This window comes from Typopeltis vanoorti, chromosome 6 (assembly GCF_054136105.1).
Source record: "Typopeltis vanoorti isolate ZY-2024b chromosome 6, IOZ_Tvanoo_1.0, whole genome shotgun sequence".
NCBI lineage: Eukaryota > Metazoa > Arthropoda > Arachnida > Uropygi > Thelyphonidae > Typopeltis > Typopeltis vanoorti.
In genome coordinates this window covers 94,485,241-94,510,206 of record NC_143554.1, presented here as the reverse complement: position 1 = coordinate 94,510,206, position 24,966 = coordinate 94,485,241, and the positions used below count along the sequence as shown (strand labels likewise).

At 35.7% G+C, this 24,966-nt stretch overlaps 1 protein-coding gene across 8 annotated transcripts in view; it reads right to left on the bottom strand.

Annotated features, from left to right (window-relative positions):
• Window positions 1-24,966, bottom strand: part of LOC150105717 (C-Jun-amino-terminal kinase-interacting protein 4-like) — a 615,637-nt gene that overhangs the window by 102,979 nt on the left and 487,692 nt on the right. For all 8 annotated transcript variants that reach the window (XM_090394309.1, XM_090394311.1, XM_090394312.1 and 5 more), the window contains 2 exons: window positions 22,006-22,086; window positions 3,989-4,056 (listed from right to left, as the gene is read on the bottom strand). In XM_090394309.1, the coding sequence (XP_090250435.1) occupies window positions 3,989-4,056; window positions 22,006-22,086 (149 nt within the window). The remainder of the gene's footprint in view (window positions 1-3,988; window positions 4,057-22,005; window positions 22,087-24,966) is intronic.

Below are 24,966 nucleotides of genomic sequence, written 5' to 3'. Positions count from 1 at the left end.
TAAAGGGAGATCATGTTTTAGTAATCTACTTACTTATTACAATAAGGTGACAACAGCATTGGACATGGGAGATGGATACACAGTAGTAAATTTAGACTTTGCAAGGGCTTTTGATAAATTACTGCATAATAAGTTGATAGTCAAACTAGAGCAGATGGAGTTGAATATTAAATAAGTGTACTGGAATGGAGATTGGCTGTCTGATAGGTACAAGTTGTGTATGGCAGAGCAATATCCGAGAAGAGGAATGTCACTAGTGGTGTGCCTCAGGGTGTGTCTTAGGGCCATTGCTTTAACCTGTATGTTAATGGCGTTGGGGAGGTTTGATTGGGGTATATTTAGTTGTTTGCAGATGATTCAAAGCTGGGACGAACTATGAGGAGTAGAGTACGTGTTGTGGCCTTACAAGAAGACTTGAATAGACTGAGCGAATATTGCAAAATGCAAGGTTTTAAAATTTGTAAAACAAAGATGAGATGCAGAATTTATTCTTGGTGGAGATATATTGTTGGAAGTGGAGAAAATAAGAGATCTTGGGGTGATGGTAGATAAGGATATAGAATTTAGTGGACACACTGTTAAAATTGTGAGGATACTGACTTGTAGAAGTAAGGAGATTCTGGTGTTGTGTCCTGAATAAGCTATGAAATGTTTATTATAAAATATTCAGGTCACAACCTCAAATACAACTAAGGCAGAGAATATGGAACGTTGGCAATAGGATAAGTGTAAGCTGTTTACAAGTACAAAACACTTAAAATTTAGGAATTTCATGAATTTGTATAATAAGCTTTTATATTTTATATATAATCTGTATTAAGTATGAACCAGATATAGAGATCCATGTAAGCTGGCAAATCCATTTGAAAAAGCCAGTCTCTAGTACTAAATTAGCAAGGCCTATGAGTCAGGGTTCAAGGGTCACTTTTGCCGTCCTGCATTATGGAAAAGAAGGGAGGGAGAGAAGTATTGGAAAATGAAACCTAAGTGTCTTCCAAGAAAGGATGGCAGACACACATGCGAAAAAAAATAGAGGGAGCTAAGGTGATCGACGTTAGCACACGTGACTGTGTTGGCACGAATCGCGAAGTTCGAGATTTGCCGAGAGGAAAGAGTTAAACAAAAAGGCCTTGCAAGCACGATTCCAGATCTTTTTTTCCTGGATTCCTGGTTCCTGATCTCTTGGACAGTGGTTGAGCTCGTCGTCGGGGAAGTTTCCTGGCCAGTTGGGGAAGGCATTTGGTTCCTCGGTCATAGCATTCGTATTGGGCCAAGCTATGTCCGTGCTCTAGGATAGCTGTGCGTTCAACGGAAGGACCATATTGATGCTGGCCGTACAAGGCAACGTTACCATGCCACCTCTCAGTTTTCCCGCGGAGATTCTACTCGCACAGATATTTTGGAAGATATCCTCTAAAGCGACTATATTGAAGGCCTTGATAACCAGACAGGGCAGGAACAAGTCTTAAGAATTCAAGGACAGACATGGTAATGTAGACTTTTGAAATACTAATTCCAGTTATAGAAGAGTGTGAATTCCTTGTGAGGACATTTGTATTGGACTGAACTTAAGGGACTGTAAGAGTAGCCTACAACTAGGCATAGGTCCGAAACAGTGCATGTAAATTGTGCTATTGTGTTAACTGATGGCCACGTGTGTCAGAATGGCATGATGATGACCTATGAATTTTATACTTTATGATTGTATTAGTGTTATTTGCAATTTAGTATGTGTGATTAGTACAAATTAATTAGAGCCTTTGAATTAAATTGAGTGCTACCATATTAACCTGCTTGAATTGTATTATTGTGTATCACCTTAAAGCTCATTAAATTATTTCATTCATGTACTTGCCTGATCTGCTTATGTTATATGAATTCAAAACTACCGCTCATAAAATCTTCAACAAACTAAGCGGGATAAACCCATGAGTATAAATATATTAAGTGAACCACGACTCTGAGAAAGAAATAAGCAAGCAGAGGAATAAGATTAATCTTGATCAAATTATCATTGTCTCTCTGAAGGGGTCACCCTGAGCAAGAATCCTTTCTATCCTAGGTATTAGCTGGCGCAGCAAAAGAAATAAATGTGTTAATACTTATAGGGTGAACTCCATCAGATTGTTGTGTGATAGATTGACGTTTAGAGCATAGAGAGGCCAATAAGACTGCAGAGATCCTAAGAAATATATTAATTTGATAAGAGACAAAAGAGTTACGTACATGTGTGAGAGAGAGAGGAAAAATAAGTAAAGATTAGTGGTGAGCTTGCTATAATAACGAGGATATGATATAAGGAACATATAATAACAAATGGCGCAGCCGGTAGGATAAAAGAAAGATATAAAACAACAGAAGTTAATCTAAACGATTAGAGTATAAACGTATTATAACAAATAAGTAGAGATATAAATAATAAAAGAGAAAAATTATAACACTGGTTCCATTGTATAAGGCCTTGATTAAGCCACACATCAACTACTGTGCACAGATTTGGTCATCTGGTTTTCAAAGGTATGACGAGATGTTGGAGAGGGTCTGCAAAAAGCTTCTGAATGTCACTAGTGGTGTGCCTCAGGGTGTGTCTTAGGGCCATTGCATTAACCTGTATGTTAATGGTATTGGAGACGATTTGATTGGGGTATATTTAGTTGTTTGCAGATGAGGGAAATCAGGGGAAAACCAAAGGTCATACCTGAAAGCTGTATAAGGAGGGTGTGAACAGGGGAGTGAGAAGCAGGGTTTTTGCATGCAGAGTTGTGAATGATTGGAATGCCTTGCCTGAGAGTACGGTGTCTGCAGAGAATTTGAGTGTGTTTAAGGTGCAGTATGATTGTGACAAAAGTACCTCTTAGATTTGTCTTTAACTTCATGGGTCTTAGGATAATAATAATAATATGAAAGTCATTTGCAGTTTCATTGATTACCTGAACTTCTATTAAATATTGGAACAGGATAGAAATCAATTGTTCTGATGCCCATTATTTAAAATTTTTACCGATGATTTCAGTACTGAAAAGTCTGATATTCATTATTTGCAGTTTCGCCAATCACTTCACTTCCCTCCCTCCCTTCTTGAAGCAGTACAGATGACATCAAATGTCATGTAATTCACTACATATAGGCTTGCTTGCACCATTTAAAGAAAAATAATTCTGATTATACATTTAGGTGTTCTCCTACTAGTTTAAAGAAAACTAGTAGGAGAGAACTTAAAAAAAATGAGCAATCAGAATTATTTTTCTTTAAATGGAGCAAGAAAGCTCATGTGTAGTGAATTAGATGACATCTGATGTCATTTGTACTGCTTTGAGGAGGGAGGAAGGAAGGGTGATGAAGTGATTGATGAAACTGCAAATTATGAATACCAGTTAACTGTCACATTTCAATACTGAAGTCATCAGTAAAATTTCGAATAATGGACATCAGAACAGTTGATCTGTATTTCAAATAATGGGCATCAGCAGTTCTTTTGTACCCTTTTTCAATATTAACAGAAGTTCATATAATTAATGAAACTGCAAATTGACTTATATTATTATTATCCTAAGACCCCGTGGAATCAAACACTCATCTAGGAGGTTATTTTTTTTCATACACACACAGACTCCATTCTCTGCATGGAGAGTATGGATATTTCAAACAAACTGAAATGTAAGATAATGGCATTAATAATTATGCCAATTAAAATTATGGAGTTTTTATTCCTAGCAAAATTTTTGACCAAAATGCATAGTCATTTCCCTGCTGCAATCAGGGTAATAAACAAAAAAAGAACGGAGCAGTAAGTTGAGCATCGTTAGAATTATCTTCTTGTCAACCATTCTTTAATTTTTTTTTTTTTTTTTTTTTAGAAATGCTTAATGTTGCTCTGATATCAAATTATATTGTAGAAACTCATACAATTAGTAGTTTAAGAATAAAAATTTTAATTCTAAAGATTCATGTACATACACTTAAAATCTTAAGTTAATGAAGAACTCACCTTGTGCCCTGTGAAATATTGCAACAGTACCATCTGCCAATGCAGCAAATACTCTTCCTTTGATATGCCTGAAAGATGAAAAAAATAATAAAAATAACACAAACATGTTATTTTTTAATAATATTAATGATAAGAGCTAATAATAATTATTATTATGCGACACCTCCAAGGAGTCAAAGATAACTTGTGGAAGGACACTGTACACCATATAATTCACCATTTATGTTACTTTATCCTATATCTACAGATTATGTCACTATCCACTACACCAGGAGTATCAAACTCAATTGGACCACGGGCCATTTGCTATAAAAGTGTATCTCAATTGGGCTGCAAAAAATTTTCGACTAAAAAAATCTTCACTAATTAGAATTGAAGGGAAGTGAAAGAATGAGCTTAAATAAATTGGAAAATTAATAACAAAAATTTTATTTATTCTAAGTTATTACAAGACATAAAATAATAGTATAATGATTATGACAACTAAAAAAAATAAATAATATTTTTATTATATTTATATTACGGGAATAAAAGGCGTTAGCTGAATTTTTTTTTATTAATATTTACAATAGATGGCATTTTAAACCAAATTAAACTGAAATGAATTTTATTGTTACTTTGGATTTGAGTTAGTGGGTGCACTCACACACACATCTGAATAGCATGGTTAATGTGGGAAGAGACATGTGAGTCATTAGTTAGTGCCGTGTTTATCCCAACTGTCTCTAATTGCACTAAAGAAATATATTACACAGACAGCAAATGTCTCTGTACTTTATTCAGTGATACAATAAAACCATTTGTTTTCCTTGCATCTGCAATATAGTGGCAGTTGGGGAGGACTTGTTGTTTATCACAGGAGGCGAGTTATCGCCCCCGACTTGAAAGTGGTTAAACTTTATTTTCGTGTGCGATGTATATACAAAACTTAAAATTTTTTTTTTCGTAAAGTAAAATCAGGGGTGTGAGTGATACGCGAGGACGAGTTATATTCAAGTAAATACGGTATTTCTGTTTTATTATAAAAAGCAACCATCTTTTTTTTTCATCTTTCCTTGAGGCGTCGTGGGCCACAAGAAATTGCTTTGGGGGATGCATGAGGCCTGCGGGCTGCCAGTTTGATACCCCTGCACTACACCATCTGCTGCTCAGTAATAGTATTTCTGTATGTTAATGGTGTGCCTTTGTTCTCTGACTAATTTGTTTGTATGCAGAACGAAAAAATTCAACATTTCTGGCAAAAAAAATCCTGTTACCTCCATGTGAGATTGGCTAACTCAGCTTCAACTGAAAACGCCCATAAAAATTATTGCACATAATTTGAATTTGGCTGTTTAAATTCTATTAACAACATTCCTGAAGAGAGAGCGAGTGTGTGTGCACGCATGCATGGTAATGCTACTGCCCATAGAGTTCAAGCAGTGAAGTATCTAGAAACCAAAGATATACAACTGCTGTAGCCAATGCGATCACTAGACTTAAATCTGACTGAACATGTGTAGGATACCCTTGGACATTGCACTGCATACCAACAGCAACTGCTTTAGTAGAAGAATAGTATTTACTGCCATATAATCTAACAGATGGCCTTATATTGAATGTGGTTCACTGCTGCCAGGCCTGCTTGTTCATTAGAGGGGATCATATGCCATACTGATGTTATGCAACTAGAATGTTATTTTAATTTAATTAAAGGTTGATTTTTTTTTTTTTAAATCTCAAATGGTATCCAATTTCATAAAACTAGTATAAAGAGTGCTGTTCAATTTCACTGAATGGAAGGATCTTATACCTGTCCTGTATTTCTTACTGTCTCCTTATTTCACTGTTTTTCTGTTGTACATACCATACTAAATTTTTTCCTGTCTCGTAGCCACATTTTCCAAGTGTTTTGTTAATTTTGCAGTGGATGATGACAAGGTATTTTTGATTTGTTACTGTAGAAGTACAATGCTAATTTTTTATAAATGATTGAATTTATTATAGGGCTGAACAAATTCAAGTAGAGTCCTCAAGATAAAAAAACAAAAAGAAACCAAAGAAAATAAAATGCTCATTTATAAAAGAATATTCTGCAGAATACTAAGTACACTAAAATATTTCAATTCTCCCCATTACTTTTTATTATCTCTGGAAATATTACAAGTCTCAAAAGTGTATGAAAAATACATATATCCTTTAAACTTGAAGAACTAAGAACCAACAGTCTGAAATAACTGTCAGACTAGCAAAATGATTATTATTAGCCCTCCAGGGAGTCAAGGACTGATCAAGGGAGGCCACACATCACCACACTAACTGTCATACTTTCTTTTCAACTCATCACACTAGATGAACTCACTACTTCAACTGGCAAACTGTTCAACTCATGCACCGCTCTATGAGAGAAAAATCTAGCTCTTAGCCCTTTCTTAACTATATACAAACTTAGCTTCCATGGATGCTCCCTTGTCCACTCCCCACCTTCCATATAATGAAACATTTTATTTTATTAACCAATATTCTATAATTCCCCTCCCCTCAAAAGTTTATATAATGAAACAGTTTATTAACCAATATTCTATAATCTCCCCCTTCCCCTCAAACGTTTATAGACCTCTGTCATATCATCCCTCTTTTTTTCTGTCTACCAATGTTTGTAGCTGACACACTCTCAATCTATTCTTGAAATCTACATTTCATAATCCCAATATTATCTCTGTAGCTTTTCTTTATGGCCTTTCTACAGGTTTCTTTGTCCCTTTGGAACAAATGAGATGAAATCTGCAGAGTACAGTATTTTAAGGAAGAATAGATAGAACAGCAGAGGAGTGCGTGTGCTGCTAATGATATTAGATGACTTGAATCTAGTTAGAGTTGAGACCTATGACTGCAATATTAGTAATAGTTTTTCATATGGCAGTGAGTATGAACCCATTGGGTGTAAGGTGGTATTTAATAAGATCAAATATATAGTGAGGTGTAGTTACAGACCTAGTGAATCAGTTGCTAGTGATGAAGAAATGCATTACCAAATAAAGATGATAGACGAGAAATGAGTAATAATAATAATGGGGGACTTTAATTATGTGAATTTGATCTTATGAGAAAAATAAAAATGAATTTATTGAGCTATTGTAAGAAAACTTCTGCAAGCAGCATGTGACAGAAGGAACTCGAGGTCAAAGAGTGTTAGATCTGATTATAGTTAAAGATGTAAATATTCTGTCTCTGGTTGGTGACAGGGATCATGTAGAACTCGTTTGAGAAATGGTTGAGTTTTTGAATGTTGAATTCAGAAAAGGTTACATGCTGAACTACAATGCAAGAAATTATGACCACTTGAGCAGTATGCTGGGTTCTGTGCCATAGTATTGGTTGTCAGATGTGAAGAATATTGATAGTGCATGGGAAGCATTTAAAAAATACTTAAATGATCAAAGAGATTCATAAGAAAAGGATGATGTGAAAGGAATACCGTGTGCATAAAGATAATGTCCGTTATGAAAATTATAAGCAGCAGGCCAGAAGAGTCCCAACTGTGGTACGGAAAGCTAAGTCTGAGTATGAAAAGAAGCAGGCTCTGCAAGCTAAAGACAGCCCAAACAATTCTATTGTTATGCCACAAGTAAAAGAAAGAATGAATATGAAAGAATAACTTTACTGAATGCAGAAGGTATGCAAGGTGACTAAACCAGAAGAGACTGTTCAACTAATAAGTTGCCATTTTGCTATCAACCTGGTATATGTAACATTGAGCTCACTGCTACCTCTGTACTGTACAAAGAACCACAGGTGTATGAAGAGAGGGTATAATAGCTGTTGCACAAACTGCAATAGGGACTGATGGGAATCAGCACAGATGCTAAAAGAGTTTTCAGCTGACGTAGCTACTCCTTTGACCAGACTATATAATTTAAGTCTCAGAACAGAAAAGAATCCACAGGAGTGGAAAGAATACATAGTAATCCCATTGTACAAGGGTGAACAAAGACTAATGTATCAGTATCTCTGGGATGGTAGTGAAGATTTTGGAAAAGTTGATTAGGGCTAGCATACAAAAATGAGCTGACAGAGAAACCATACTTGGCAATGAATAGTATGGGTTTACTAAGGGAAATCATGTTTGAGCATCCTGCTCACATGCTATAATAATGTTACCACTGAATTAGACAAGGGGAATGGATACACCATGATAGTTTGGGATTTTACTAATATGGCTTTGACAGAATACAGCATGAAAGACTGTTGCATAAATTGGAGAATATGGGATTGGATTATACAATATTAGCATGGATAAGAGGATGACTGAGATATTAAAAAGTGGTATATGAGGGATGTGAGTCTGCAAGATTTAAGGTAATTGGTGATGTGCTACAAGATACAATAATGACATTGGGAAGGATCTAAGCAATATACAGCTATTTGCTGATGATTCAAAGATAGGTAGGGTAATCAGAAGTGCTTCTGATATGACGTACTTGCAGAATAAGCATATTTTGTTCCACCCAATTTTGTATGCAAGTTCTTACTAACTTCTCTGAAATCTTTACAGAGATACTGATAGGTTGATTTAGACACATTAGGCTTTGTATCACCCATGTGCAATGGTATTATCATACATTCTTTCCATTAATGTGGGATCATCCCTGAGCTAAGACTCAAATTATAAATATTTGTCGAAGACCTAGCCAGTTTAGCTGAACATTCCTTTAGCACACATGCTGATATCCTATCTATTCGAACTGGCCAAATTTTTATTTCTTCTATTTCTTCATCCTGTGTAATACCACTGTACACTATGTTACAATACACCAGGTTGATAGACCTTGGCAAAGTGAGCACTCATTATTTGAACTGCCTCATCTGCTTCTGACAACTAGGGGGTAAGATCTACATTCAGTAAAGTTATTCTTCCACATTCATTGCAGCATAATGATAAAATTCTTTTGGATCACCTTTAACCTGTCCAGCCAGTTTATTTTCATACTCTAACTTAACGTTCAGTATATTTCGTAACTCCTCTCACTCTTATTCTCATGATATTCCTTCCACATCATCTTCTTCTTATGTATCTCATGTTTAATAAGATTGCACATCCATTTCACTCCCATTCTGTTTTTTTTTTTAATTTTTTAATTTTTTATTTTTAACTCTAGGGACACATTCAGATATTGCATCATTTCAATGTTTCCCATACCACAACTGATACCATGGAACCAACAAGAGTATTCTCCTGAGTTTGTCATAATTTTCAGATTCATAGTTCAGCATATAAGCTATCCTGACTGGAACATGCATATAGTTGGACACTTCCTAGGTCAGTATGATGTCTTATCTATCACCAATTGGTGGCTATACACTCATCTTTAACTGAGATGCCTTCTGACACTATGATCAAATCCAATACTCTTTACCCTCAAGTTGCTTCTTTCCCATGCTGCTTGAGAAAGTTGTCATGCAACAGCTGAATAAATTTTCCTTTGTTATCATGAGGTTTCTCTGATACTCCTTCAATATTCAGATAATTTAAGTCACTGATAATAATTACTCATTTAATACTCATAATTTGGCAATGTATTTCTTCATCCTCAGCAACATCCCAGCATATATTTCATCCTGTTAGCCAATGCCTCACACCAGATAGCCTCAAATGCGATGCTACACAAAAAATTATTACCATTACTGCTTTTGTGAGTTTTTATCCTAAATGGACTCAAGTCAGCTGATATCACTGGTATTATTCCCCATTTCTATCTCTCCTGAAAATAGTGTATATTTTGTACTTGATTTTGGTTACAACATCCAATTCTGAGATAGGATGGTTTCACTAATGCCAACAATTTTAGGTCACAATGTATTCACTAAAGCAACAAATTCAACCTCTTTGTTTCTAATGTGGCTGGCATTTTTGTATGGACATAACAAGTTACTACCTTGCATTTTCTTATACTTAAATCTACAGTCTGCTTGGTCCAGTTGGACAAATTTCTCTTTTCCCACCTGACATCCACTCAAAATTCCCAAACCCAAAGTGCAGTACATCCATTCAATAAATTAATAACTGTGCTCATTGTCATTTCTATCACTATTACATCTACACATCCTAGCTGAACTTACATACACATTCCTCAGTGTTCCTCCCAAGATCTAGTTTTCCTGAATCTGTATTAGGCCTCATTCCAATAAATAATTTCTCTAGGCACCAAATTCATTCATCTGCTGGCCATTCCTCTTATAGAAATCTTTTCTGCCATCAAATTTACTCCACACATCCAAAATCTCACACCTGTTTTTTTCTACATAGCTTATGCATCGAATTATTTACTATCATTGTAATCCTCCTTAAGTCTTTACTATCATATCTTGATCTTTTACTTTCTCACCTTTCTTTCTTACTTCTTCCATCAAATCTTTCATGTTCTATCTCATACTATATTTGTCACTCCCTAAATCATTACTTTGAACTAATACTACCATCTCTTTTCTTTTCTATTTACCACTGCTCTGTTACAGCCTTTATTTGAGTTCCTGGGAAGCTCAATCCAAATCCTTGATCTTAAAAAGCACTAATATGCTGATGTTGAGAGTTTGCAGGGTGATTTAAATAAGCTGGCAAAATGAAAGCCTGAAAATTGGAAGGAACATTAAAAACATTAATTACATTCTGAATGGAAGACCTGTAGAACAAGTTAGACATTTCACCTATTTAGCAAAATTGTTAGTGAAGATGGCAAACTAAATAAGGAAATATACAGCAGAGTTAGTAAAGCATAGTATGGTAGGGTGTCAAATGAATAATTTTATATGGAATAATAGAGAAATTATTTAAACACCAAACTAGCTACATGTTCAAACCAATTTTAACTTATGGATCTGAGAGCTGTGTTAGAAATAAAACACTTGATCGATGACTAGAGACCACAGATATGAAAGATCTGGGAAAGTGAACCGATGGAATCAATGACAGAACCATATTAAAACTGAGATATCAGGAAGGAAATTGACATCCTTAGTGTTTGGAAATGTGTGAGCAAAGCTAATCTCATGTGGTATAGTCACTTAAACAGAATGAAAGAGAAAAGTTTAGCAAAACAAATGCATATTGTCAGAATGGAAGAAAAAAAAAGATCCAGAGGAAGACCAAATCTCATCTTCACAGTAAGAAGTATCTTAGAAGAATGTCTTTAAATTAATCTTTTAATTTATAGTATAACCAAGTGAAAAAAAAACTTTCAACATCTATCTCTAATCTAGAATATTTTAGTAATAAGGTGTGACACCTTTTGACTATTTGTATATGGGAAATATATGACTTCTGCATTACTTCAACCATGGTAACTCTGGCTCCCACTGATGAGACCTCAATAAAGGTGTCAAAACCAGTCTGGGTAGTGGCTCTTCCCACAATGCATAGCATTATACCATTAAGGAGATGTGCCTTGCATTATGGGATACTAAGGCAAATGATGTGAAGTCATTAGCCTCCATAACAAGTAGCCCAGTTCATGAAGTCACTTGCAAACTTTGTTTGCTTACACTTGGATAAAGAATGAAATCAAGAATGCAATTTCTTGGAATCTTTAATTTATGCTTAGAAGAACAAAATATAAGATATAATGTTATTTGGAGTCATGAAAGATAAGAGATTAATTTGTAGAAAAATTTTTAATAGCAAGCTGGTAATGATGTAATGGGTTGCAAATTTTTGGGTGGCATTAGTGTTGCTAGTGAACGTGGCAGTCATGTTGAGCTATGCTAGAGAAAGTGTTTTTAAATTAAAGTATAGTATGGCTTTTTGTCTCAAATTGTGCTTCGGTTGGATACAAGTGTCCTTCAGTGGTTTATTGTTGAAACTTTGTTGTAAATATTGTGTTTTTGCTGCTATTTGTTGCACTACTTCAGTGTCTAAAGATGACATCCAACAAGAAACACATGCCACACCTCACTCAAAGGAGCCAGACTTCTGCACGAAAGTCTGGCTCTGCCTTGGATTTTTTGCAGTGGATGCGTTGCAGAAACTGCTATATGTATGCGCCGAAGAATGTGAAGGACCTGTGGACTGTTTGGCTAAATGAGAAGAATGAAAATGTCGACGTATGTGAGAAGTGTCAGGATAGACTGGATCAATTAGGAATGGAAGCAGAAGTCGGGACTGTAGTGGAAGAGCTTCGGTAGGAGTTCGTGAAAATGAAAAAGTGATCTTCATCTCCTGCAAGAGGAATTGGAAGTGCTCAGTAAGGAGGTTCTGGAAATTAAAACTGAATTAAATGTATTGAATAGAGAAATTAGGACTATTTCTGCAACGCATCCACTGCAAAAAATCCAAGGCAGAGCCAGACTTCTGCACGAATTCTGGCAGAAGAAGTCATTGGAGAGGTCATCACAAGAGTCACTTGGTGAAAGATGAAGTAATAAATAGTATGAGAGTGATTGGGAGTCAACATAATGAAAGCACAAGAGGTCTAGAAGAAAGGAGATGTCGTGAAAGTGAGAGAGTAAGTAAAAGAGAGTGGAGGGAAAGTAATGAAACTGGGAGAGTCATGCTGAATAGTGTAGAAATTGAGGCTGTGAGTGACGCTTGTTTGGATTTGAATGAAGTTATGAGCGGTACAATATATGGTGATTCCATGATTAAGGGTATGGAGAGTGGTATGACTGAGGAGTGCTTGGCTGGTGGAACAATAAAGAGAGTGACTTTAGCAATAAAGAGAGGGCATGATGCAGAAAAGATGATAGTTATGGTGGGAATAAATGACCTGAGTGGTAGTATTAATCGAGTAGCAAAAGAATTAAGAACATTGTTAGATATCGTGAAGAAGAAAGGTGTCATAGGGAGGATAGTGTGTGCTGTCTCGTTTTGAAAATTATGAATGAAGTACATGAGAGATGATAATGAATGGTATTACTGCAAGAATGTGCAAAAAAAAAAAAAAAAAAAAAGAGAGAGATCTAGAATTTGTTGATGTCTGGAGTGTGTTTGAAGGCAAAAGATAGCTGTATGCAAGAGATGGGCTGCATCTGAACATGGAAGGTCATAAGTGATTGAAGAAGTTACTGTTTTCTGAACTAGTTGAAGTAATTGGACAGGGAAACTAAAATTGAAAAGATTGAGTGTAAGAGGAAGAAACTTATGCAGTGAATGTATATTTGTTGATCCTTATTCGTAGAATAAATTGCAGAATAGAGTGGATAAAATCGGTATGGGACTACTGAAATTAATGACATGTATATCAGTTCTAAAGCTGGTACAAGAACTAAAGAGAATCTGCAATTTTTGTATACTAATGCAAGAAGCATTCGAAATAAAAGGGAAGAATTTTTGGGATTAGTCAGTACAAGAGATTAAGCATGCGATACAGAGAAAGAGAGCATTGTGGAGGCAGCATAAGTGAAGTGGAAATAACCAATTCCATGAGGTCTACAAAGACCAGGCAAGGAGGGTGACTTCGTTGGTAAGGGTAGCTAAAGAGAGGTATGAACAGCAGTTAGCTAATGAAGCCAAAAAGAATCCTAAGGAGTTCTTTTGATATGTAGTTAGCAAAAGAAAGAATGATTATGGAAGCATGACACTGATTGGAGAAAATGGTATAAAGACAGCTGTTGCAGAATGTATGGTGGAGATACTTAATGAGCAGTTCATACCAATCTCTCAATCTTGTGAATGTGACTTCATGGAGAGATTGAGAGCAATAGATGATGGGGAGGAGAGACTGACTGTAAATGAGCAAGTGGTGTATTGGAAGTTGTAAACTAGATGTTAATAAGGCTGTAGGACTTGATAATATATCACCATGTATTCTGAAGGAATGTGCCAGGGAGTTGATACCTGTCTTGACATATTTTTTTAATACGAGTCTTGCACTCGGTCAAGTCCCTAAGGAGTGGGAGGAGGACAAGATAGTGCCACTTCATAAAGGAGGTGATCGAACTCAAGTATTAAACTATAGGCCTATCTGTAGTGTCAGGTGTTGTGGTTAATTTGTTGGAGAAGCTTGTGAGAACTAGGATCCAGAATTGGGTTGACAACAATGTATCATCTTTGATGGATGGCATGGATTTGTTAAAGGGAAGGCATGTTTTAGTAATCTACTTACTTATTACAATAAAGTGACTGCTTCCTTGAACAGGGGAGAAGGATACACAGTAATATACTTGGATTTCACAAAGGCTTTTAATAAAGTACCTCATGATAAATTGATAGTCAAACTGGAGCGGATGGGGTTGGATATTAGATTGGTTCATTGGATTGGAGACTGGCTGTCTGATAGGTATCAACAAGTTGTGTATGGGGGAGCGATGTCGAGGAAAAGGAAAATCACTAGCAGATTGCCTCAGGGATCTGTTTTAGGGCCATTACTGTTTAACTTGTATGTTAATGATACAGGTGAAGATTTGATGGAGATATTCAGTTGTTTGCAGATGATGCAAAGTTAGGACGAACCATGAAGAGTAGTGAGGATGTTGCAATCTTGCAGGAAGACTTGAATAAATTGAGTGATTGGGTACGGGAATGGGGGATGCGAGTTCAATGTTGCAAAATGTAAGGTTTTAAAATTTGGAAAACAAAGATGGAATGCAGAATTTATGCTTGGTGAGGATACATTGTTGGAGGTGGAAGAAATAATAGATCTGGGGGTGATAGTGGATAAGGATCTGAAATTTAGGGAACACATTGCCAAAATTGCAAAGACAACATAAAGACTTCTGGGAATGACGTGGAGGACACTGACTTGTAGATGTAGGGAGATTCTTGTTCCACTGTATAAGGCTTTGATTAGGCCAACCTTTGATTAGACTACTGTGCCCAGATTTGGTCACCTGGTTTCCAGAAGGATGAAGAGATGTTGGAAAGGGTCCAAAGGCGACTGACTGAGGTAGTTTCTGACCTCTGGAATGTCGAGTATGACAAAAGATTGAGGAGTGCAATTTGCAGAGTGTCTGGTGGACATGAGGAAGAGGGGAGATATGATAGAGACCTACAAGTTAGGGTTGTTATAGGATCAATGCTGGAGAAGTTCTACAGAAAATAGTGGGAGATCGGGGGAGAACCAGAGGTCATCTCTGGAAACTGTATAAAGAAGGTGTGAGTAGGGGAGTGAGAGGCAGGTTTTTTCCGTGCAGAGTTGTAAATGATTGGAATGCCTTGTCTGAGAGTGTGGTGTCTGCAGGGAGTTTGAATGTGTTCAAAGCACGGTATGATGAGCTGTGTGTATGTGATAAAAGGACCTCCCAGATGAGTCTTTGACTCCATGAGGTCTTGGGTAATAATAATAATAATAATCTCACCAAAAGTTGAAGCATTAGTGAAACGTGGCTGTCAGCAGATGTTGTTACTGGAATTGAATGTGATGGATACAGTATTTTCAGGGAGGATAGAGAAAACAAAATGGGGGAGGGAAGGAGTACTGTTGATGTTAGCAGATGAGTTGCAGCCAAAGAAAGTAGTATATCAAGAGGATAGACATGTGAATGATAGTTCATTTGAGGCAGTCTAGTGTGAATGTTGGACCTAGTCATTGGTTCCGAGGACATATGCATAAGTAAGGTGTCCTCGTTTCCTCCAATTGGTGAGAGCAATCATGTGGTATTGACTTGGGGGGTTGCAAAATTTATGGATTTTTCTCTCTTAAGAAGGGGTATATACAGAACTACAGGTTAGGTGATTATAACAAGCTTCAGAGTGAGCTTACAGCCGTCCCATGGCAGAACATATTGCAGGAGAAAGGTGTTAGCACTGCATGGGATAAAATCAGAGGGTATCTGAGAAAGGCAATATCAGAACGTATTCCCATGGTCAGGAAGACAAAGAAGATAGGCGTTAAATGGATGATTAGTAGTATCAGGCTTGATCTGCAAAAAAAAGAAAATGTTATGGAGAATTTACAAGGAGAAAGGTGATCAGTACACCCATGAGCAGTACAAGGCTCAAGCTAGGAAGGTTACCAGCATAGTAAGAAAAGCTAAATCAGATTATGAGAAGACCTTAGCCAAAGAGATCAAGAGTAATCCCAAAGAGTTCTTCCACTATGTGGCAAGTAAAAGTCATTCTTCCTTTTACTTGCCACATAAGGAAGGATAACCTTAGTGGGTGCTGATGGTATTGAGGTGACCAATTCAGATGTAATAGTAGAGTTACTGAGTGATCCCTTTTCAAAAGTCTATCACCCAAGTGAGGATATCTCTATACCTGTAGCAATAACTAATGTGAGAATTGAAGTTAATAAATCAGAGGTATTGCAGAATTTAAATGCAAACACTGCTGTAGGTTTAGATGGAATATCAGCTCAGGTGTTGTGTGAACGTGCAAAGGAAGGAAGGCAAAGTAGTTCCTTTGTATAAAGGTGGCTCTAAGACTGTGATAGTTAATTACAGACCAATCACATCTCGGGTGTGGTGATAAAAGTATTGGAAAAGTTGGTTAATGACAGAATTCAAGAATGAGTGGATCAGAATATGATACTCTATAGGGGGCCAACATCATCATCATCATCATCAAATTCCTGCCATGTACACTCAATGGGTGTACAGGATATGATAGTACTACATGAAAAAAAATTACACCATTACTAACTTCCTATCTACAATTTTCCTCCAAATCAGTCTGTTACTTGTCAAGACTCCAACATTATCAGATCTTATTTTTCTATCGTCTAAGGCACTTTGTACTGTATCAATCCACGTATATCTTGGTCTTCCTCTGGGTCGTTTTGCTGCAAACCTGGCAGAGAACACTTGTTTTGCTAATCTTTCTTTGCCCATTCTGTTTAAGTGACCATACCACCTGAGATTAGATCTGCTAATGCATTCCTGGATGTTGACAACGTCAAGTTCTTTCCTAATATCCTCGTTTTTAATATGATATTGCCATTGATGCCATCTGTTCACACCTATAATTTTTCTCAGGACTCTCATATCTGTGGTCTCTAGTCTTTGGTCAACTGTTTTATTCTGACTCAGCTCTCAGATCCATAATTTAAAACTGGTTTGAACACTGTCTTGTATACAGCTAATTTAGGTGTTCCGACTAATTTCTCTCTTATTCCATATGAATTTATTCAATTGACTTCCCACCATACCAGCTTTGCTGATTCTGTTGCCTATTTCTATATTTAATTTACCATCTTCAGTAAAAATTGTGCCTAAGTAGCTGAAATGTTTTACTTGTTCCACAGGTTCCCCATTCACAACACAGTTGACATTTTCAACAATTCTACCTATTTTCATTGTCTTTGTCTTTTTAATGCTGACCTTCATACCATATCTATTACAACAGTTATTCAATTTAGTCAGAGACTCTTGCAAACTTGTAGCAGATTTATTTAGAAGTATAACATCGTCTGCATAAAGCAAAGAGCTGACATTAATATCTCCAATTTTGATATCATGTTTAATACCACTTTCCTTCATAATGCGATCCATATAGATAATGAATAACAGAGGGGATAATGTACATCCTTGTCTCACACCAGATTTAACATTAAACCATCTTCCTGTACTTCCTTCAATTCTAATTGCTGACTTACAACTCAAATAAAGACTAAGTATTGTTTGATATAATGCCCCATTGACACCATATAACTGTAGTGTATTGAATAGCTTCTCTCTTGGCACCTTGTCATATGCCTTTTCCAAATCAACAAAACTTAAATACAGATCTCTGTTATATTCCCATGCTTTCTCGACTATTTGTCGTAAAGTGAAGATCTGATCCTGACAGCCTCTATTTGGCCTGAATCCAGCTTGTTCTTCACCAAGCTTTTCTTCCACAATTCTTCTCAACCGTTTCTCAAGTATACTTGCATAGATCTTGCCAGGAATACTCAGTAGGGAAATACCTCTGTAATTCTCACATTCAGTTTTATTTCCCTTTTTATATATGGGTCCTATGAGAGCTCTACTCCAATCATCGGGAATTCGTCCCTCTGTCCAGGCTTTCTGAACTATGCAGTGCAGCCACTGTAAGACTCTTATACCACCATACTTCAGCATTTCTGGTCGAATATCTTCTACTCCTGCTGCCTTTCCACATTTCAAGCCTTTGATGAATTTTTCTACTTCAAGTATGGATATGTATTCCTGACTGCATGCATGGTCAGTATTTTTTACCACTGTGCTGTCATCACTGCTTGTTTCATTTAGCAGTTTTTCAAAGTAATTACTCCATACTTCAAAGATATCTTTTTCTCCTGTTTTCATGTCACCTTTATCATCTCTAACTCCTTTTACAGCACTCTTTCCTCCATTCCTAAGCTTCTTCAACAACCTCCAGAATATTTTCCCACCTTCTTGATATTTATTTTCTATATTCTTGCCAAAGTCCTTCCATGACTTTTGTTTAGGTAGTTTTACACAGTGTTTAGCATTCTTGCATTTGTCTCTGTATTCTCTAAGAGCACAAGCTGACTTATTTGACAGGAACTTTTGATATGCTTTCTTCTTTTCCTTCACTGCTTCTTTAACTTCCTGTGTCCACCAGGGAGTTCTGATTTTTTTTATCCTTGCAGACAACCTCACCACATGCCTCTCTGGCAGAATCAATCAATGTTTTCTTCAGAGTTTGCCACTGAATCTCCAAGGTTTGATTCTTGTTCTCAAACTCTTTCATTTTTTCTTCAATAATCTTTGTGTATTTTAGTCTACAGTTCACATCTGAGAGCTGCTCGACTTTTATTCGCTTTAAAACTTTCTTACATGTCATTCTTTTCAATATGAAATTCAATTTTATTCTGCTCAAGACTACATAGTGATCACTTCCTGAGACTTTTCTTATTCCTTGCCTCTTCTCTCCATGTGAATTTGTGCACATTTTTATGTTGGAACATAGTGTTAGTAATAACCATTCCATGTCCTGAGCAGAAATCCAACAGATATTTGCCATTATTATTAGCTTTGCTCTTTTCTCCAAATTTTCCCAAAATATTTTTGTATGTCTCACAATCATTTCCTACTTTGCTATTTAGATCCCCAACAAGGACCAACTTTTCCTTTTTCATTGTGTCAGTTGCTTTTTCTAAAGCATCAAAAAAACTCCTCCACTTCTACCTTAGTAGAACCTTCTGTGGGGCCATAGGCACAAATAAGTCTCATTGTCCAGTTCGCATTCTCATATTTGCCCACATTACTCTACTTGAGACTGACTGCCATTCAAGAAGATTAGCCTCATATTTTGTGTTGAATACTATGGCTACTGCTTTTCCTTGATTTTCATTGCCTGAATATAACATTTTGTATTTATTGCTCAGAAAGATCTCACCAGTTTTTGTCTTTTTTTTCCAGTCACCCCTATTATGTTGATCTGGTACTTATCTAATTCCTCAGCTAGCTCCATTTCTTTGCCATTCAGGCTTCTTATGTTGATAGTACCGATCTTTAACTCTGATGATATTGAGTTGGGGTTTGTTTTCCGATTTGTTTCAGTAGCTGACTTTTCGCTGTTCGCCCTGGTTCCCTGGCGAAAACAACGGGAGCCTTGTTTAACTGGGCGACGGCCCAGCCGGCATAGGGGGCCAACATGGTTTTGTTAAAGATCGATCCTGCCTTAGCAATTTATTAACTTTTTTATAATAGAATGACATCTGAGTTGCACAAAGGAAACGGCTACACAGTGGTACTTCTAGATTTTGCTAAGGCTTTTGACAGGATATTCAACAGAATACAATTGAAAAAGAAATTGAAATTGTATTCAACAGAATACTGTTGCACAAATTGGAGTAGATGGGGATGGATACTAAACTAGTGATATGGATAAGAGAATGGTGCATGGAGAGATATCAGAAAGTAGTGTATGGAGGAGCAGAATCCAGGATAAGGCAGGTGACAAATGGTGTGTGCCTCAGGGCTCTGTGCTTTGGCCGTTATTGTTTAATTTGTACATAAATGATATAGGAAATGGCTTTAAGGGAGATATTCAGTTATTTGCTGATGATGCAAAGTTGGGTAGCGCAATAAAAAATCGGGCTGATGTTGAGAGTTTGCAGGATGATTTAAATAAGCTGGCAAAATGGGCAAAAGGTAATGGATATCAGTTCAATGTGAAAAAGTTAAAGTTATGCATTTTGGGATTAAAAGATTGCTAGCTGTGTACTACACTGATGGAATGGTACTCCAAGAGATTGATGAGGTTGATATTTTTGGATTACTGTGCTCAAGTCTGTTCACCCAGATTCCTTGGAGATGAGGAGGTTGTGGAAAGGGTTCAGAGGAGAGTGACTAAGTTGGTGAGTGATGTAAAAAATACTCCCTACATAGATAGATCAAGAGCTTGTGGACTGCAGAGATTGGTTGGTTGGTTGGTTGATAGGTGGAGAAGGGGGGGATATGATAGAAACATTTAAATTACTAAAAGGTTTTGTAGGATTGATGCAGGGGAAATATTTCAGCTGTGTGATAGTGGTGGAAGAACAAAAGGTCATCACTGGAAATTAAGGAAAAGTGTGGTTAACAAGGGTGTGAGAACTAGATTTTTCACCTTGAGGGTGGTGAATGAGTGGAATGCATTGCCTGACTCAGTTGTGAGTTCTTCGTCTGTAAATGAATTCAAGAAGAGATATGATAGATATTGTTTTGATAGTTTGGGTCTCCCGTGATGAGTCTACTGACTCCATTGAGATACCCATAATAATAATAATAATAATAATAATGTTAACTTTTCATTTAGTACTATCTTGCATCTCCTTCCCCCACCTAGGATATATATCAGGAATTTGATGATGCTGATAATGTAGTATACACATATACTAACACACCTACATTAAATTGCCATGGTGCAATCAATAAGTAAACTCATGTGTTCTTTCTGAGCAAAATCACTGAACTGTGATTTTCTTCTTTAGTAATGTGATCAGAAATGATAATCAAGAGCAAAGTTCTTTTGTTTTTTTTTTTCAATCATCTCCATTTATATTAGGATGTTTCAGTATCTGAGCAGTTTCAAACTAGAATTCTGATCTGTGCAATAATTTAGTGATGTGCCAGTTCAGCAATGCCAACCTGCATTGGCTGAACTATTGGCAGTTTCTATGAATAAAAAAATTATTTTCTTTCATTTTCATAAATGTAGGAGGCATGACATTTGAGTTTGATCCTGTATACTCCAAGAGAGGAAGAGAAATTAGGTCCTGCAGGCTTTATATGTCTGATACATCATTTAAAAATCTTTACTGATTTTTTACTGGTACTATTTAAATAAAGTAGTATAGTCAACGAAGAAACAAAACAAACAAAAACAAAATCGGCAAAATAAAAAACATATGCTCCTAATTTTTCCCCACCCTCAATTTAAATAGCCTTTTGCTAATTTTCTTCTTTCATTTCTTTACATGTGAGTATATGTACATTTCTTGATGGTGATTGTAGGGAGAAAAAAAATAATAAGAGCTTTCAGAATAACAGTCAATATACAAATAATTGCTCTGTAGCAAAAGAAGGAGAAAACACAGAAATAAAAGAGTAAGAAATGAACTATCCTCTTTATTCGTGTAGTTTCAAAAATTCAATCTTCAATCCCATCCGACTAAAGATATATATAAGTAGACACAAAAAAAATTACAGAGGTGGATACTTATGTGGTTAAAATATTTAAATGATGTAAAGAAAATTTTCTCCTTAGTGTCAAATGCATCTTCAGTACAATTGAATAATGAAACAAAATACAAGCAACAGAAGAATTTTGAAAAGCATCACCACAGCTCTTCTAATATGACAATTTCAATTATGTCAATTTTCTTCTGCTGGAACACATATATACTTTCTGTGTATGTGTGTGTGTTTATTTATTTAGTAATTAAGAATTTTATTAACCATTGTTATCTTACTAGAGCAGGTTTTAAAAATTGTCACTTATAACTTTGTGTTCCATTATTCAGTTGTACTAAAGATGCCTTTGATACTAAGGTGAAAACTGTATACAAATTAGATATTTTAACCACATCTGTCTCTGTAATTTCTTTGAAATCTTTAAACTAATTAATCAGTGCAAATAGTGTAATATAAATTTTAATTCATATTAGAAATACTTAATTAAAATAAATACTTACACTATGCCCAAGATGGAATCCTTCAGTTCAACTGAATGTATGCAGTGCCACCAGCGAGCAACTGACGAGTGCACATATAAGCTAAAAAAAAAAAGAAAGAAAGAAAAAAGAACTAACTAAACTTCCATATAAACATGCTATTTGTTAATCCTGCAACTGAATAGTAGAACACACACATTATACACTTCTCTCTCGTGACAGGTGATGAACCTATGGTGCACTATACAAATGGGAGTGGAGAAGAGAGAGAGAGGATCCTATAACTGCTCCTTTTTTTAAATAACTGGAGGTTATAATCCATGAGAAATACATGGTAAGCAAAGCAATTCCAGGAAATGGAAGTAAACTGAAGAGTAGATGTAGGTTCATTAGATTTACATTTACAATGAGAATGAATGTGATGATGAAATCACATACTTATGGGAGGTGTGCAATCCCAATGCCTGACATATATAATGCCATCAACTCAGTTATCACATCTTATCTAACCAAGATGAATCTTTGACTCCATGGGATCTTGGGTAATAATAATAAATTGAAAAATATACTCAAATATGCTCTTACTAACCTACAAGTAAAAATCTGCTAAATGATTATGCAAAATACTATTTAATACTGAAAGACAAATATCTAAATGCTTCACGAATGTTCAGAATAGAGAATGAAATAGAAACATATAACTTTAGCAAGTATGAATGATTTTAAAGGAGACAGACAGCTGCTGATAGAAGCAAAAAAGATCTCTATTTTTTAAAAATCTCTATAGCAATAAGACAACAATGAACTGAAAGGAAAAAAGAAAAAGCCACGAGATAACAAATGAGTATCAATGTAAGTATTGTAAAAAAAAAAAAAAAAAGGTTTCTAGTTTGTAGACGTATGGTTCAATTTTAATAGCAAAATGATATATACAGGGTGGCTCGTGCATAGGCACTGCGGAACTGCAGCACACCCCCAATTTTTCTCGATACATAAATATATTTATTAATTTATTTATATTTGCTTGTAATATTTAATTTTATCATCAACAATCCTATACAATTCTCTTATTTTGTATAAAAAATAATAAAAATCCATCTAGAAGCACTTAGGAGGGCAAAGGATGGGAGCAGCACTGTTTACCACAGTGCCATATTGCTAGTATTTGCTATGGATCCAAGCATATGCACGTCATAGTGAAATGCGAGTTATTAGCATAATGCGGCACTGTCCGTCACGCAGTTCCACTGTTGTTTATATGCAGTTTGCACCAGTAGTAGAGTGTTCATAGTGCTTATCGTGTTTACTTCATCTCTTTAAATATTTGGACATTACAATTAAAGACATAACATTTGTTATAGTTTTAATTTTAGAACATTATTGGGGTTATGATAATGGATTTTATTTTTAAGTAATTTTGAATTATACTGAACTGTGTAATTTTAACGATAATAAACAATATTTTTTCATGAAACAAAACAAGAAGAATATATTTTATTTTTAAGTAATTTTGAATTATACTGAACTGTATAAATTTTATCGATAATAAACAATATTTTTTTCATGTTCAATTTTTTAAAAAAAATTTTTACCCCATAACTTTGATATTTTATCCAAACACATATACACTGTACTTACAGTGTGCATGTATATTTCGAAAATTGCAGCACCCCCACGATTTCAAGTCACGAGCTGCCACTGGATATATATATATATATATATATATATATATGAAAGACAGCTCACACTCGAGTGGTCTGAAATTAAGGTGTCTGGAGAAAGTATTGGTTAGTATATGGAAAGATATGAAAAATCAGGCAAGGTAGAGGATTTAAATATAAAAACATGTATGTACGCGTGTGTGTGTGTGTGTGTGTGTGTGTGTGAGGACAGTACTGAAATGAGTGAATGTGAAAATGGGAACGATCAAAATAGCAACGATGTAGAGTGAATGTAGAAGGTTAGAAAAACACAAGCAGCAGATACTCGATATCCAGATCCTCATCTTCTGTTTATCTAAATTTTCTAGAATTCAATTTAGCTCTCTTCTCTTATCATGTAAGAGTAGGAATAAGTGCAAAAACAAGTTAGAAGAATTGCTGATTTTAGGCGAACAAAGAGGATGAGTGGATATGTATGAGGAGTCAACTATTTATTTATTTACTAATGCCAGAAGTATTAGCAAAACAGGAAAGATGAGCCCACTGATTTGATTATTGGTATTATTGAGAGTTGGTCAACAGATGAGGATATTATTATTATTATTCTTAAGAGAGACCTCCAAAGAATAAGGAACTCATTGAGGGAGGTCACATATCATCTGCACCAGCTGTCATTACCTGTTCTTAAATTTATTCACACTACTTGCATGCACATCTACTGGCAATCCATTCTAATCACACACCACACTCTAGCTCTCACTTCCTTCTTGACAGCATTCATTTGCAACTTCCAAGGATGCCCTCGCATCCTTTCCAGATCCTCCATAAAATGAAAATCTATTAAAATCCTGTTTGACCCCTTTCAGAAGTTTATAAGTCTCAAACATATCACTCCGCTTTCTCCTGTTTTTTAGTGACTGCAGTCTAAAAATTCTCAATCTGTCTTCACAACTAGTATTCACAATCCTGATATCATTTTTAACACTCACCTTTGCACTCTCTCCACTTTATCAAAATCATCATGGAAACCAGTAGACCAGACCTGCACAAAATAATCCAAGTGAGGTCTTATCAGGACCTTGTAAAGCAGTAAAATGCCCTCCTTATCTTTACATGGCAAAGTTTATTTCACCATTGCAATTATTCTCCGGGTTGCATTTGCGATCTTTGCTATATGGCCTTTGAACTTCAACTTCCTGTTTACTAAAATTCCAAGATCTCTAACCCAATCAGTTTCTTCTAGCATAATCCTACTTATATAATACAATACTGGATATCTAGTCACACTGAAGTGCATAATGTTACATTTAATAACAGTGAA